The sequence below is a fragment of the Dreissena polymorpha genome, chromosome 4 (genome assembly GCF_020536995.1).
Source record: "Dreissena polymorpha isolate Duluth1 chromosome 4, UMN_Dpol_1.0, whole genome shotgun sequence".
Taxonomy (NCBI): Eukaryota; Metazoa; Mollusca; class Bivalvia; order Myida; family Dreissenidae; genus Dreissena; species Dreissena polymorpha.
The window spans coordinates 70,800,279-70,818,630 of NC_068358.1; the positions used below are offsets into that span (position 1 = coordinate 70,800,279).

Consider the following 18,352-nt stretch of genomic DNA (forward strand, 5'->3'; position numbering starts at 1 on the left):
CTTGTTGTTGATGAATGGGGTCTTTTATTCATTGTTTGTAGTCATTACCGCGTGATTTTACTTTTACTTTAATCACTACAATCACGATAAAAGAAAAACAACGCTCTGGCTCGGTCACCCTCGACTGATCTTCTGTCGTATTGTACCGTATTGTACCTATTGCCTGAATTTCAATTGCTTTTCACAGTTGTTTGGTTGGTAATTCAACAATTAAACTGTTCAGTCATGCGTGACGAACTAACTGTAAACTGGTAGGTAGGTACTAAACCAGTTTTTCAATCTAAATTTTTTAATAAATTCGATACCCCACCTGCCGCGTTATACCGGTAGAGGAAAAAGTTTCAAACAAACTACTAATGTCTTTATGATGTCGTTTTCTTAATTGTCATACTTGCGTTTTGCTCTTTAGCCTACACATTAATCCATTCAATTTCACCATAAAATATCACTCAGATCACTAAAAAAATAAATAATTTTACTTCATCTTATTTTGTGTTTTGATACCACCGGAACATGTTAAAAGCTGAATTTAAAAACATTTATGATGAAAAATTTCGTCATAAGGTTGAGAGCTGAATGGGTTCAAAAGGTAAAAAACCCTCGAAACTTTTTTGAAATCTTGAAAAATACAATTATACGATTAAATACTATGACAAACTGAATTAATTAAAATGGAATTGTATTAGATAAATAATCTGATATGTTAAATGAAACTCCCATATTCTATAAAACAATCGTACCAATCTCAAAATGAAAACTATTGCAATAAAGATTTAAATAGTTCTGTAAATGACATAGAAAACCCCAAACTGTCAAGTGCACAGTCAAACAGTTAAGAAAGGCCTTTCACATTAAACAAGAGATGTGTTTGTCAGAAACACAATGCCCCCTATTGCGCCGATTTGAAGCCATATATTTAACCTTTGACCTTGAAGGATGACCATGACCTTGACCTTTCACCACTCAAAATGTGCAGCTCCATGAGATACACATGCATGCCAAGTATCAAGTTGCTATCTTCAATATTGCAAAAGTTATCGCAAAACTTTAACCAAGGTTAAAGTTTTAGGTTAAAGTTTTGATGACAGACAGACAGACAGAATGACAGACAGGCCAAAAACAATATACCCCCGATCATTCGATCCGGGGGCATAAAAAGCACCTGTTGTTTAAAACAAGAGATGTGTTTGTCAGAAACACAATGCCCCCTAATGCGCCGCTTTGAAGCCATATATTTGACCTTTGACGTTGAAGGATGACCTTGACCTTTCACCACTCAAAATGTCCATCTCCATGAGAAAACATGCATGCCAAATATCAAGTTGCTAGCTTCAATATTGCAAAAGTTACTGCAAAACTTTAACCAAGGTTAAAGTTTTCCACAGAATGACAGACAGACAGGCAGGCCAAAAAAATATACCCACCGATCATTCGATCCGGGGGAATACAAAAACATGGCAAATAATAAAAGCCCTGGTTCATCCGGTTTAACAATTGACTTTTTTAAGGCTTTTTGGCCAAAAATAGGCACATTTGTTTGCAGGGCCCTAAACCAAGCTCTGAAGTGGATATTTAACCGTAACTCAAACACAGGGTATGATTACCTGCATTCCATAAAGTAATAGGCCTAGATATTTTTTTAATAACTGGAGACCAATAACTTAACTAAACACTGTTACTATAGTCGGTTCTGGGTGCATTGCAAACAGGCTGAAACTAAATATTGATACATTAATAAGTAATTACCAAACTGGATTCATCAAGGGTACTAGGAACATGTATTACAATACTTATAGGTATATAATTCCCAATTGACGTCATGATGTAAGATATAATTTAATTCACAGTTACAGCATGTTTGAAATGATAATGATGAAAAAATGCATTGATTAATGCAAATCTCTACGGCCCAAATAAATGACAGCTTCCGAAGCGCCTGTGGTATTAAGTGTACAATAAAGAATATATGCCATTCTTGCATTTGTTAAATGAACTAGTCTTCTTTCGTTAGAACTAATGAGCTATTAAAGTACATTGAATAACCATCTGAGGACTTGGCATTCAATTAATCCACTAAAATGTAACACTGTACTGTTCATGACTTCGTAACTATGCAAATGTCTAATATACCACCATGAAAGTAATGCAAAAATTCAAGTAATGGCAGAAAACATTAGCTTATTTATGCCATCTAAAGAGATTCACCATGGCTTATCTGATGTCTTTAACAGCTTCTGCTGGATCCGTTTTTATGCTCTCAAACCAAATGTGAACGTTTGCTCAAGTTTGGTCAATGATGGTTAAAATTAAATTGTATGTGTAAGGTTAAACTCTTTCTGAAAGTGCATTCCTAGCCAGTGGCTAAAATAAAAGCCCTCAGTCTGACAAACGAACAACATACCCACTTAAAAATTCACAAATTGTATGGTATTTTTGAAAAAGTACAAGAATCTGTTCATGTAAACTGTTAAAACAACATTTTAATTCCAGAGGCAACTGGAAATTATTACAAAACAAGTTAACATGCATCAACAGACAGAACATTCAGCAACGAAAATATTTACATGTATACGTTTAATGGTACAATCAGTTTAATAGTTGCATTATGACGTTATTAAGTACTTTAAACATCATGTAATAGTCTATGTCTTTCCTTACAGATTTTACTTAATTACAGAAAATGTATACCGTTACTTATTAAGCAAAATGACAGCAATACAATATTAATCATACAAAGTAAAGAAATACAAAATTAAGTTAAATACTGTTTTGTGTAATATTTCTTAAACACTACCTGCAACCTTGTTTTGGAAGTAAATAAACAAACCGAGATCCAAAGGTAGAGGACAAGTAAGCCCAGACTAATGACCATAACTGAATAGCGAAATAAAATGTGATCTCTGTGAGCTTTGTAAACAGGTGAGCTAAGCTTGGTTATCACCAGAGCTTAGCTTTTAAATCGGTTAAGCTTAACTTCTTTATCAAGTAAGCTAGGCTTTGTAAACAGGTGAGCTAAGTTTTGCAATAAGGTAAGCTAACATGTGTAATCAGGTGAGCTAAGCTTTGCAATCAGGTAAGCTAACATTTGTAATCCGATGAGCTTATCTTTGCAATCAGGTAAGCTAACATTTGTAATAAGGTGAGCTAAGCTTTGCAATCAGGCAAGCTATTATTTGTAATCAGGTGAGCTAAGCTTTGCGATCAGGTAAGCTAACATTTGTAATCAGGTGAGCTAAGCTTTGCAATCAGGTAAGCTAACATGTGTAATCAAGTGAGCAACACTTTGCAATCAGGTAAGCTAACATTTGTAATCAGGTGAGCTAAGCTTTGCAATCAGGTATGCTAAAAATATGAGGCTCTAATACTCTTCAAGCAGACACTTTAATCTGGACCTGGTTGACAACACTGTGCAGACCGTTAGCTTGTTATTCTTACAAAAGGAAAGAGTTAGCCACACAAATAATTGCAGAAAAAGCTTTGGTTAATTATTCAAATGCCTGGGCATGAAATCTCAATAAGGTCATTAACAACATATAAGATGAAAAATTTATTCCAAAGCACTTCGCAGCAAGCTAGCTAGTAGAATCTATTTGGCAAGTTTCATTTTCAGAAGAATCTGCTGGGCCGTTGGCATTTGCAGGAGGGCTTTCAGCCTTCCCATGGCTTACGGACATCCTTTCCATGTCTGCTAGAACTCCATTGGACATCTCGTCTATAGTGCCAAAGTCTATCACAATCTTCTGTTGAATCGGCCTATACTGTCTGTTATACAAAGGCATGAGAAATGTTAAGTTGCACTACTTAAATGCAAGATCTGTTAGGAAAGTAATATATTAAATATATGGTTGATGGCTAAATGACAACAAAAGAAATTAGGTCGAAACATGTTAAACATATTCAAATTTAACATAAGAGGACACTGATGATGCAGTGAGGATACCCACTACAATACACTGTTATTTAGTGGACATTCGTGCACTTCTTGGGACATTTTGATACATAAACAACGTTTAACAGTTTTGTATTGAGAAGCATATGAATCTTAGCAGATTATTTTCCAGTTTTTCACATATCAGGACATTTATAAGACATGTTTATAAACAAACTTTTTCCACAACCTCTATAATCTTCTAAGGTCTCTTGATACAATACCTGTAAATGACCCTGGCCATGTCAAACATGCGTTTTGCTGCCTGGAATTCAGGCTTGTCCTTGTACTTGTCAGAGTAGTACACGACTTCCCTGATACCAGCCTGTATCACAATTTTCGCACACTCATTGCATGGGAACAACGCTACGTAGATAGTGCAATTCTTAACATCCGCTGAATTTTTATTTAGAACAGCATTCAGTTCCGCATGGCATACTGGAATAAATAAACCATAAGACCATATAGAGGATATTTGTTAGTTTAGTTAGATCATCAATTTTTATTCATGTGTGATCAGAGACGTTAATATTTTTACATGCGGCTCAGCCATCTTCAGTTCTCCCATTTTCACAGTGGTGCTGACTAAATGAGCATAGTTCTTGTTTACCAGGGCTTGATGCATGTGCCTAAATTGGCGTCCCAGATTAGCCTTTTCAGTCCACACAGGCTAATAACAACAAGTGATGTGTTTGTGAAACACTATGTCCCCATATATTTTACCATTGTCCTTGAAGGATGACCTTGACCTTTCACCACTCAAAATGTGCAGCTCCATGAGATACACATGCATGCCAAATATCAAGTTGCTATCTTCAATATTGCAAAAGTGTACATTAAATGAGCGATTTTGACACATATATTTGACCTTTAACCTTGAAGGATGACCTTGACCTTGACTTTTCACCACTCAAAATGTGCTGCTCCATGAGATACACATGCATGCCCAATATGAAGTTGCTATCTTCAATATTGCAAAAGTTATGGCAAATGTTAAAGTTGGAGCAAACAAACAAACACACAAACCAACCAACCAACAGACATCTAGCAAAAACAATATGTCCCCCACTATAGTGGTGGGGACATAAAAATCCATAAAAGCGGAAAGTGTTATTTTTGACAAGCCTTAACAGACTGCACAGGCAAATCTGGGATAACACATGACACTACTCACATGCATTAAGCCCAGTTTTTCCAGAACTTGACCCAAATATTTAAAGTAACATAACTATTCAAAATCAACGAAAATTTCGTACAATTGTTTGTAAAATAAACTTAACAAATTAAAAATCAGTGTTCCTTATGGCAATTGCCGAAATTTCAACGTCAGATGTGGTCTGGTAAAATAGATGTTTGTGGATACAAAATGCTAGTTTTTATTATTGTTTTGCATAGCTATTCATACGACACATGAATACTAAAATGGTGTTTGTGTGTCGTATGAATATATATATTCGCGGGAATTAATTGTGGTCACAAATAAATAAAAACGAGCATTTTGTATCTACAAAAATCTATGTAATCATACCACATCTAGCGTTGAAATTTTGGCTATTGCTATAAGGAACACTGATTGTTAAGGTGTTAACTTTATTTTACGAAATACTTAACGAAATTCTCGTTGATTTTGAGCGTTATAGAGACTTTAACTGTGCAATTAACAACAGTTGTACTTCCACCTAGCTGAATACATGTGGGACAGCATTATACTGTTATTACACCCTTTCTTTAGTTTAACCTGACACCATTAAATTGTATTACTTATCAAGTTTTGGTCATATGTTCGTTGCAAAAAATTATAATGGTAGAATGATTGGACTTCAAGAATACTAACTTAAAACATAGAGGTTTAACTTGCCATGAGATGCAGTAATAATAAATAATAAACAGACAGGTCATATAAATATTTAACACAATGTAGGTCCAATTATTTACCTCATTCCCAATCCTTATTTTGGGTTTTTTTTCATTAGTCATTGGAACTTCAATTTCCAATTCAAAAATGCTTTATCAACAGTGCTTTGATTCACCAGAAAATCCTGCTAATTCTAATCTTATACTTCCTGAACATTGGCCCCAAATGGGTATTCACATCAAAATGCAGACAGATTTTATCTGTGGGTTAACTAATGACTTCACTGTGGGTTAAGTAATGACTTCACACTACTTATACTGAGCTAAATTGTGGCATTACCAAGCACTGCATATTTTAATGGTAATATATGCCACAAATGTTTGGATACAGACCAATCTACTGGTATACCACAGCAGACCAACAGTCAAAGGATCATTGTTCAGCCGAAGCTGGCCACAGTCACAATTCCTTTATTTATGATCATCTAAAAAGTTAGGTCATTCAAACATTTAAGTATAAGTGGGGTTAGTCCAGTGTTGAAAGAGGAGTTAGAAACAAAAAAAAATGTTTATATGTAATTATATTCTTAAGTGGGAAAACAGACATAGGCCCATAATTCTTCCAAAAATTGTCTCTGACAAAATTCCTTTTTTTAAATCATCTACATAGTATTGTCATTTAAGATCAACACAGTACTTAAATAGGAGTTGAAAACAACTTAATTTTGGGACTATATATAACGATTTTATAGTTTCTTCTGCTTTTCTTGCATCTTCTTAGAGCATCACTGGCAACAATGTGTGTGTCCCAATGGAATCCGAGGAATTAAGTATTGCACATGTCACTGAGTCTGTATGTCTGAAGTTCTCTAAACACTGGATGGATCACACTCAAATTTTCAGTTGAGTGACTTTAGATGATCGAAAGAAAGGAAAGCAGTCTGTTACTTTTTCCAGCACAAGTTTGTTAAGGCGTGAGTTTGAATCTCACTTAAGGTATGTAGCAAACAAATGTTTTACCCATTTTACAAAATTTTGTTTTAATGATTTTATCATTACGACACTGTTACTAAATATATACCTGCAAAATAAGACCCTAAAGTTCATTGTTTAAGTACATGTATATATTTAGGGGACATACCATTGATGTCCCACTTTTTAATTGAGATGGACATTACTATTGTGTAATGAAATAACTCACCATGCTTTGTATTGAGAATATTGTCTCCCTCACGACCCCAGGGCATGTTATCATCTGAACAGCCGTTCGGCATCCCATTGTATCCAATGCCAACAATCTTTTTCTCTTCGTTAACAATACAGGCCCCAACCTATTTCATCAAGAAATACAATATACCATTAACATTAGTGTTTTTCCCAGGCCATTTTAGCGTGGCGAAAAGCCACGCCGCCCTCCCGGATCGCCACGCTGCCCTTTTTAAAGGCAAATTTCGCCACGCGCCCTTTTTTCAAAGGCAAATTTCGCCACGAAATTTGCCTTACGATCTAACTTGGTCCGCAAAATCAGCTTCCTTGATTGTCTGTGACGCTCCGACTGTGCTTGATTTACTCGAGAGGCGTCAATCTACTCGGTGGATGTATGTCACGGAAACGAGTGTTTGCATATTGTTAGAGATCAATTTACTCGCAATGTTATTTTAAACATCTGTCGAGATTATTGTTAGAAAATGGGATAAGACAAACATGGTTTCATTTATATGTTAGTGGATCTGTGTATAATCAGATTCATATGCATATATTGCTTTATTATGTTTGTCGTGCTGTACAGTTTATTGAAACAGCATGGAACTTCAATGTTCATTGCAAGGTAAATATATTAATATAAATCATAGTAAGTTAAATACATCTATTACCATTAAATGTGCTTGTTTATGTTATTTTTTCCACAACTGCTTCGTGGAGCAAATAACATGGAACGTTTTTGCCCTTTTTTGCCTAAACTGCGCGCTAAAATGCCCTTTTTGAAAGTAATGCGCCATGCCCCTTTGCCCTCCTGGGAAAAACACTAAACATTATCAATATTCACCAGCATTTTTCTCCAATCTTTATAACTTCCCATACAAGACACTTTCCCAATCAAGGAAATTCCCATTTGCCTTCCCAAAAATTCCCCAAAGATAGTAAAGTTGCATGACTTTTTACCAAAAGTGCATTATCTTCAAGCGAACAAATAAAATGAGCACTGACACTGAACATTCCAGCAAATAAGCATGTTAAATTATATTTGGTTTGTGCAATTAAGAACCAAGCAATTAAAAAAATAATCTTATCTCAAGATCTTGCAAAGCAAATGTTCCCAGTATCAGGAATTTTTCATTTTATTTTTTCCCAATTGGCGTGGTACCGGTATTTTTTCCATATAAGCAAAAGAAGAATTTTCTTGGTTTTGCTCAACCTTGACTGTTTGTTTTATGAATATTTTAGCATTCATTGATATCAAAACAGGAAATGTGTCACAAACACTGCCGCCCCTACAACACATTAGGATGCAGACTAATCCACTGTACTGCAAAATCAGTATTATTCCAGAGACTTTTTCTTATGCAGACTGATCAACGAATTTGATACCCAACATACAATTATTCCCAATGTACACAAGCGCTGCTGCGTTTGTGAAACACAATGCCCTCTTCAGCGCTTTGAAGTCCCACAGCAGCTATTTTAGAGAAAACAAGGCCCATAACTTAGCAAAAAACCAATGGACCAAAACGATACTAATACTTCATATGTAAGTCATAAAGATAAACTCAAATACCAACAAGATATGTGTTTGTCAGAAACACTATGTCCCCTTTTGCGCCGCTTTGAAGCTATATATTTGACCTTTGACCTTGAAGGATGACCTTGACCTTTCACCACTCAAAATGTGCAGCTCCATGAGATACACATGCATGCCAAATATCAAGTTGCTATCTTCAATATTGCAAAAGTTATTGCAAATGTTAAAGTTGGGGCAAACAAACAAACAAACACACAAACAAACCAACAGCTCAATATTTAAAAAAAAAACTCTGAAAAAAGGTTATAATACAAACATTTCCAATTCCAAGACCCATAACTATCAATATCAATTCGTGGGGTTCTCCCTTTTAACGTTAATGGATGTATACACCAGTCGACTGTAACTGGTTTTTAATTTCAAATAACTTTTTTATATTATTTTTCTCAAGAATTTCAACTAGTCCATAAAAGACAGATTTTATGCTGCTTATGGCAATGTGAAATACATCAGAATTACTTTAATTAATAAGCCTGTGTAATTGTTCAAAATTCAGTATCTACTGCATTCAATGTACATGGTAATGCTTCACGCAACGTGAAATTTTGTCAACGATTTCAGATGTATTCAAGGATTTATTCTTATACCTTAAGATATCGGCACAAACTGCAAGAAAAATTATCTTTTATGCACTAAAGATTTTTGCAAATGTATTTCAATAACTCGAGATATTTGCAAAAATAAAGTTCTTAATGGTGTGTTTACATTCTGTCAAGCCCGTGTGTAAAACCCGGGAAACCCCGTTGATTCTGCACCCTGTTAGTGGTGCATACAAAACAAGAGATGTGTTCGTCAGAAACACAATGCCCCCTATTGCGCCGCTTTGAAATTTTTTTATTTTTTTACCTTTGACCTTGAAGGATGACCTTAACCTTGAACTTCCACCACTCAAAATGTGCAGCTTCATGAGATACACATGCATGCCAAATATCAAGTTGCTATCTTCAATATTGAAAAGTAATGGCCAATGTTAAAGTTTTCGGACGGACAGACGCAATATATTTGACATTTTACCTTGAAGGATAACCTTGACCTTCACCTTTTACCACTCAAAATGTTCAGCTCCATGAGATACACATGCATGCCAAATATCAAGTTGCTATCTTCAATAGTGAAAAGTTTATGGCCCATGTTAAAGTTTTTTTCGGACGGACAAACAGACTGACTGACATACTGACGGACAGTTCAACTGCTATATGCCACCCTACCGGGGGCTTAAAAATCTGGAAAACAATTACTATAGAGCAAATTTCTCATTGCAAGGCCCATAACTACCCTAGAAATAAACAGACCGGCACGAATGTCACACTTCATCTGCAGATCATGTAGGTAGACTCGCATACCACCAAGAGCACCGCATAACGGGTGCCACGCTCGGCTGCGAAAGCTTGTCAGAATTATTTTTTTTTAGAGGTCACAGTGACCTTGACCTTTGACCTAGTGACCCAAAAATGGATGTGGCATGTAGAACTCATCAAGGTGCATCTACATATGAAGTTTCAAAGTTGTAGGTGGAAGCACTTTGATTTTAGAGCCTATGTTAAAGTTTTATATTAGAGGTCACAGTGACCTTCAGGGTTAAAAGTTGGCAAAAGTGAAAAACCTGAAAATTTTAGCTGGGGGCCGCCAGGACCCCCGATGGGTCCAGGGCAAAGCCCTGGTAGAAGGCCCCCGGAAGCTCTTGAGACTTAGCGAAATAACAAATAAAAAATAGCTAAGAAATTAACATAAATCTTAAAAATCACACCTGTTTTGCATGTTCATTTTATAAAGGAGAGTTAATATATTTTTTTATAGTAAGAAACCAAAAATTTAAATCAACAATGAACATATACAGTTTGTCAACTAGTTCCGGATAATCAGCAGTTCCGATTAATTTGTTTTTAATTTTCCATAATGCCATAATAAAAACAAAATGATAAGTGTCTACAGTATACATTAGGTAAAGGAGTAAATTAACCAATTTTTAGCAATAAAGCTTTTGTATTATGCTTACATGGGGGGATAAATACAGCAAAAAGTTAACCGGAACTGATTGAATTAGTTATGTTTTGAATTGTGCATATGAATATAGAAGGCTTTATTATTTTCAAATAAGCTTTTTGCTCATTGAAAACAAATGCCATGACAATGTTTTCAAATACAAATTCTGTAAGTTGAATGATTTTTAATACTTTGCCGAAGGGTGAACTTTAATTGGCTATTTTTGACAAAAAATTGCATATGCCGTCTGGCCTAACCTGTTATCAAACAAAATAAATTTTACCCTTTATTTTTACATCTTCTCACATAGACATTAAATCCCGAAAGAAATTATTGTGGTCAAAAGAATCAACGTTTTTTGCCAGGTGATTCTAAACTTGTTGACTGACTGTACCAGGCAATATATTTTTTCAGCCAATCGCGAAATTTAACTCCACGTTCATCAACTTCAGCCAACCACTCCTGTCGCCATTTATTCTTGACGTCCGATTCTAGCACCTTTGTACTCGAGTTCGGCTCAAGGAACTTCATTTTTTGTATTCGTTTTATAGGTCAAAAAGCAACTATTTTTTATTATGGCGCTCGTTTGACGTAAATGATTCGACAATGTCGCAAACGTGCCTCCCTTTATTTTTCGCGCGGATTACAATGTAAAGAACGATGACTCTTTCGGGCACCTGCTTTTGTTAATTTACCGAAATTGCAGCTCATTCACCGAAACACGTTACGCAATATCCATTTATACAAAGCGTCTTTTTTCAGTTCCGTGTTTTTGTTTGCTTGATAAATGTTTCGTATTACTTGGACAATGCAAGGGGGGGGTCACCACCTACCCCCCCCCCCCCCAAAAAAAATTATCTCATGTTGCGTGTAGAACTCATCAAGGTGCATCTACATATGAAGTGTCAAAGTTGTAGGTGGAAGCACTTTGATTTTAGAGCCAATGTTAAGGTTTTAGCACGACGCCTACGGCGCACAGCTGACGGCGGACGAAGAGCTGGCTATGACAATACCTTGGGTTTTCTCCAAAAACAGCCGAGCTAAACATCAGTTCAATATCTGAAAGCCTTGTTTAAAAAATATCCAGAAACTGTTATTATAGTGAATATTTCTAAGTCCAAGACACATAACTCCACAAAAAATCAATGGGCCAAAACGAATTTCACACTTTAACTGTAGGTCATGTAGGTAGACGCACATACCAAAAATCAGCCCAGCATCTGAAACCGTTGCATAAAAAACATAAAAAAAACTGTTATGAAAAGTGAAAAATGTATCAAGTCCAAGGCCCATAACTATATCAAAATCAACGGAACGGCACAAATTTCACACTTCATCTGTAGGGCATGGATGTAAACATTCATACCAACAAGGGACAAAATTGTCACAAAACCATGTTTTCAATGTGAAAAAAGTCTGATAAAGGGAGACAACTCAAACTGAACTGATTGTTTATAATTAACCCCCTTTGTTTCAAAATAAATCTATTTTTAGTTGTGGCGACCTTTACCTTAGAGATATTGATGTAATTCTTTCGTGCGACACACAGTCCCATGATGGTTAACAAATGTGCCAAATGATTTTAAAATCTCACAATGAATGACATACTTATGGCCCGGACAAGCTCATTTATGGCCATTTTTTACCTTTGAACTCAAAGTGTGACCTTGACCTTGGAAATATCAATGTAATTCTTTCGCGTGACACACCGTCTCATGAAGGTTAACAAATGTGCCAAATGATTTTAAAATCTCACAATGAACGACAAAGTTATGGCCCGGACAAGCTTGTTCCGCCCCCCCTGCCAGTCTGCCCGCCGACATTCGCCAATCAAATAAATTATAACCAGTTTTTTCCTTCGGAAAACCTGGTTAAAAATAGCATTGCATAAACAACATCAGGAAAACTGAGTCATTTAATTTTAAACAAGAATTACAAAAAACTGAAAATAACCTACGCGAATTCCTTGTTTTAAAATCTGTACCTAGCTCATTAACAGTAACTACAAAAAAACTATGAATAGCAACCACCACACATTTTTAATGTTTTCATAATCAATGGCAAATTATACATTTTCTTAAATAATAAGTGAATACTAATCAGAAAATATACACTTTGTACCCTATATGTAAAAGAGTAAATGTTTAAATATAGAATAACAATTGCAAAATTCAGGGGAGGTAATAAATGGATACACATTTTTGAAAGAAAATATAACCCCACATTAAAAAGTACTATATATTTGTTTATATGACAGAATGAAAGATTGCATCAACATATTTTACATATAATAAACATTTCACACAGAGAAGGAAACCCGGTTGGCTGAAACAGTGCTGTATACGAGTTATTTAGAACTTCCCCCTCCTGGATTGCACGCTGTAATGAATTGAAATGCACATTTCTTTATGATAATAATGAAAAATACTGTGTCTTTTTTGCCAAAAAATACCTCATTAAGAAAATATAATGTAATAATATAATAATTTAAAGTGCATAATTGTGGTATGAGTATTTAATTTATTATACATGCACAATGTAATTTCATGACATGAAAGTTCATTTATATGACATTTTATGACAAACCATTTTTTCAAATGGTTATATATGCACAATAAATAGCACATGCTAATCAGGGAAGACGCTTGCCGCTTTTATTGTATTTTTCGTTTAAAGATCTCTCCCCTTTACAAAAATCCAGTTTTGGTAGAAATTGTCGTGCCTGATGAGCCTTTGCGACTCCACAGGCTAATCTGGGAGGACACTTTATGCATAAAGCTCATTTTCCCAGACCGAGGCTCATATAAAAAAATTGTATTAAATAATAACATTGTGTACATAATTCGAAAATTGGGACTGTGAAAATACTAATGTAAATAATATACACTAAATATATCAATAATACCTCATTTGTCCACACTGTTTTCTTAGTCTCCGATCACCATAGGATGGAATATAAAAATAATAATCCTGAAATAGAGATAAAAATTAAATAATACATGGTTTTACTTTATCCCACAGTACTGCTGCATTAATTATGATGACAAATATTGAAAATGAAATAAACATTCAATACGTTTCGATTCATTTAAATACAATTTAAATGCAATGATAGGGATGAAATATGTATAAGCAATACTATATGATTACCAAATACATGTATTTGCAAAAAATGACATTGAAAAACAACCATAACCTTATTTTGCATTATTTAACAAATTGAACTGTTAGTTTAACATTTGTTGATGACAGTTAGCAAGAATAAAAAAGGCATTTATATCATGTGAATGTGAAAAATGTTTATCCATTTCAGTGCTTAATTGCTCCAATGAGACCACAATACCGATGTTATTGCTGTGTGTTGATGAAAAAGAAGTGAACATTGATGTAGTCTTATAACTTGGATGATGGCTTACAATCTGCAAGCTGCTACTCCTTCCATTGACATTCTATGTAAAATATAACCTCAAAGCACAGACATTTTAAAAAGTATGATGGACAGACGGACATACAGACGGAAATGCAATCACTAGATGCCCACCTTCGGGGGCATAAAAATGTAGTCCTGTTAAAAATCACTTGACACTTTTTAACATGTTTACCTTCACCATGACTTACAAAATATCCTAATGGTGACTGGGACCATTCAACTTCCTGACCACATTCCTCCAGAGGTGGCTGTGTTTCTTTGTCAGATGGCGGCAAAGTTTCGTCCGAATCTGGAATCTTTATTAAAAAAAAGTATTTTAACATTGTAATAAATGTATTAAAACACTTGTATTTATTTATAGTTATTAGTTGTATATAGTTACTTTAAACAGTATGAAAATGCAGGGGTGGCGAAATCTCAAAAAACTATACTTGTCCACGGACAACCATTTAGGAAATTTAACTTGCCCGTTGCTGAACTACACTTGTCCGTTAATGTTTATATAAATTATAAACGCATTTATTGATTAATGTTAAATAATGTGGAATATATCAAAATGAGTATGATTTGCTTGTTTTGTTTATAATTGTATTTCAATGGTACATTCATTATAGCAGTATATTATAAACAATATAAAGACTTTCTCAAACTTTAAATCTTGCGAAGCTAGTGTTATTAAAACATGTGCTGAACATAAGTACATTGTAATCTTAACAAATTAAACTAGTCCAATATGTGGACCTCATCAGACTGAGGCTCCGCTACTGGTAGCAATTTGATTATATAAACTGGTAACCATTGAAAATCTGTTTCTTGAAAAGTTCTGGTGCGTTTACTTAGATCATATTTTTATATCATAATCTTTCTTAGTTTTTTGGGAGGTGGGCTGCTCAAAGCTTCGGGTTTCTGCTCCGTTGTTGAAGATTAAAAAAAAAGTTTCATCTTTACCATTAAAGTCGTCTTGAATAACAAGGTAGACCGTGTTTTGATTATCTTAGATTGATACTTTTTATTTCCGTCTGATTGTAAAAATAAAGAAACCAGTCTGTACACTGTCTAACAGTCGGGCCGAATGTTGAAAATGCGGCATGCTCCCGGTCTCATATAGAATAAGGGAGATCACTGCGCAGGAAAGTGCACGTATTTTAGCTTGATTGCTCCGCAAATAGCACTGACAATGTAATCGCGTGTCAACATCCGGTTTTGTAAAACTTAATTACGGCTTTAATACAATGTATTTTTGTATACCTGTACGCGACTTTTAAAAAACTTGTTGTCCACGGACAACTTAATTGAAAAAAGTCAGTTGCCCAGACAAGCAAATGTACGACTCGGGCAACTCGGACATTTGATTTCGCCACCCCTGAAATGTGTATGATATTTTATTTAATATACAAACAAGTTATTGTTTCAGGTCAAACACAAACAAGTCAATGCGTTAAAATAATTTCCTTTCATCTAAAATATGCCATATTTATGTTTTAATGTTATGATCAAATCAATATCTTATTTGATCATTTAATTAAATTAATAATCTTATATCTTTTAAAGAATATAAAATAATTATACCTTCCAAAAATATATATTACATAAATTGTATTGCTTTTAAAACATAGCACTTATACAAATTGTTAAACTATTTATAAAACGATTTTCTCAAATAATCCTTGCTTTCCCCTTGCTTGCCAGTGTCTGTACCTCTATAACTGCATCACTGCCATCAGTTCCTTCAGAATCATACTCATACGTCAGGTCTTCACTCATAGTTCATTAGTGACTGTGTAATCTATAAAATATACAAAATTTCAATCAATAGGTACGACTATCTGTATCAATGTTTTTTTCAATTTTTATGTAAAATAAATGAAATATGGTACAAATGAAGTATGGTACAAATCGTAAAATTTTGTTTCATAAATCAAACAGTTATAATCGATTGTTATCCGTAATGTTTACACAAAAACAAGTTCAATGGGTTCAAACAAATAAAAAAAACATACACAGGTGCAAGTATTATAATTATATTATTAAACAAAACAATAAACTTCTCAAGTGTTACAGCCAAGTTGTTGTTGTTGTTTGTTTACAATGTAACAGTTACCTCCCTTGTTGTATTTTACAAGGTAATTATAAAATAACAAACACAACATATACGCGCAAAATATTTCAGATTTTTATTTTTTATTATGTAAAGTATACATTTTGCTTCTAAATAAAACCATGAAATACGTAGAATTCGTTATATAACAAATAAAAAATTTAAAATGAAAACTTACCATAAAAAATCGGCAAAGAAATCAACGCGATCGCGAAATATGTTGGTCAAATTCTTCAAGTTTGTTCATCGTTCTATTAAATCCATGTACTTTTTATTTGCTAAAAATACGTTTTCAACGAGTAATTGACGCGTATTTCGGCAACCTACAGTGGGGTTGGTTTTCATGAGTATACAAAAAACTTATCTCCCCTGAATTAGGAAGGTGCGGTGGTTGCTACTATGAAATTCCACGCGGACAGAATGAATGGTTTAAGCGTAAAAAATATTTCAAATATTATTTAGATTTGTGGAAGTGTCAGTAACTAACCCACACTAACCTGTGTCCGTGGATCTTTGCTCCGTTGGGCAGACAAGAATGCAATGGCCATGAAATAGTCACTCCATTCCAGGTATCCATCTCGCTTCCTCGAATACTTGTCATCTCTGAAAAGTTGAAGAACACTAACTAATTCAAACAAATGGATGCAAGGAAATATGGCGCTAATTTGCTTTTGACAGGCAAATTTTCTGTTCTGTTTTTCATTTTTAGCAATGGCACATGGTAACATTGGAAAGCTTGGTCGAAAAGTCCTGGGAACAAATGTTATTCAAATTTTTATTTCGATATATTCAACTTCCTTGACGCGGAAGAATTATCATATGACACCAAGCCATTGAAAAGTGTTATGCACCTACTGTGAATTTAATGAGCCGGATGACACAGACGACATTATCAAATATTAGTGATGTGTCAAAAACTGAAAGTAAAATATTTCGGCAACGCAAATATTTCCGCGAAAATACGTCATGCGTTCAAAAGCCTATACCCAACTTTAAGGATACACACGACCAATATTTGCAACGGTATCATACTGCCATAATATTAACAATGATTACACTCTCCCAGAGATAAGCAGAATGAAATCAACAGAATTTATTATAGTTATTATAATACTTACTTGCTTACATTGATGATGTATAGTATAAATGGTTATTTAATAATGTTCATGGTGTGAAAAGCAAGAAGATCAGCTCAGGATAAAGAGAACATTATAAACACCAAAACAAGAGATTCAAAATTATTTCACAAACTGATTAATAAATTAAGGAGAGAAAGAATAAACAGTGTATTATTGAAGACTTATATGTTGCTGAAGAACAATTTAATGGTTCAGATTCAGTGGCATTTTTAGAAACTTGCACAACTCTCCACCGATACTAACTTTGACAGTGAATACCACGAACAAGTGACCGAAGAGTACAGACACATCAGTGATCTAGTCTTCGATAAAGAAGTACCATCAATCACAACTGAAGAACTTGAAAAAGCATTTTCTCATTTGAACAAAGGGAAAGCTCCAGCTTATTATGGAATAACAATTGAAAGTGTCACAAACGGTGGACAAATACTTCATAGTGCAATCCTTTAGTTATTGAATGCCATTCTAATCAGTGGAGAGGTACCTGAAAGTCTTAAAATCGGTATTTTAACACCAGTATTTAAAAATAAAGGATCTAGAACTGAAGCAGGTAACTTCCGCGGTATTACAGTGCTACCCGTAATTGAAAAACTATTAGAGACTATTCTTATAGCCAGACTGGTTTCAACCCTAGAGCAGGATTAAAGTGCGTATCAACGTAGATTCACAGCCAATACATCACCGCTACATGCAGCCTTAATCGTTGAAGAGGTTTTGGATCTGGATCTGGATGGTTACGTCGAAGAAACCGATTCTGGCTTTAACTCGACGGTAGTGGAGTGCGCGATTGTTACACTATTGCTGTTTTAATACACTGTCTTTGAAAATGTCAATTGTTGAAGAATTCACAATGTCATCACTTAGGTTGTTCCAATCAATCACAGTTTTAACAAAGAATTAAATTTTAAAGAGAACAGTTTTTGCTGGAATAGTTTCTAAGCACTTGGAGTTATTTTTTACAAGGTTACACACTATGTTTTGATGGATATAGTCCATCATATTGTTTAGCTCGTATGGTACGTTTAGGCCTTAGTGGCTTAAGGTAGCGTTCAATGGAAATGGCCGGTACGTGCCCTTTCACCACCTTGTACAATAGCGTCAACCTTTGGGCGCGCCGTCT

The 18,352-nt window shown here is 34.6% G+C and overlaps 1 protein-coding gene across 1 annotated transcript; it reads right to left on the bottom strand.

Annotated features, from left to right (window-relative positions):
* Positions 1–1,820: 1,820 nt before the first annotated feature.
* LOC127876442 (deoxycytidylate deaminase-like) lies at positions 1,821–17,079 on the bottom strand. The gene is made up of 5 exons (XM_052421730.1): positions 16,949–17,079; positions 16,591–16,696; positions 6,984–7,113; positions 4,153–4,366; positions 1,821–3,762 (listed from the first exon to the last, which is right to left on the bottom strand). Exons 1-5 carry the CDS (start codon positions 16,981–16,983, stop codon positions 3,573–3,575), a joined length of 675 nt encoding a protein of 224 aa, XP_052277690.1. The 5' UTR covers positions 16,984–17,079; the 3' UTR covers positions 1,821–3,572.
* Between the last annotated feature and the right edge of the window lie 1,273 nt (positions 17,080–18,352).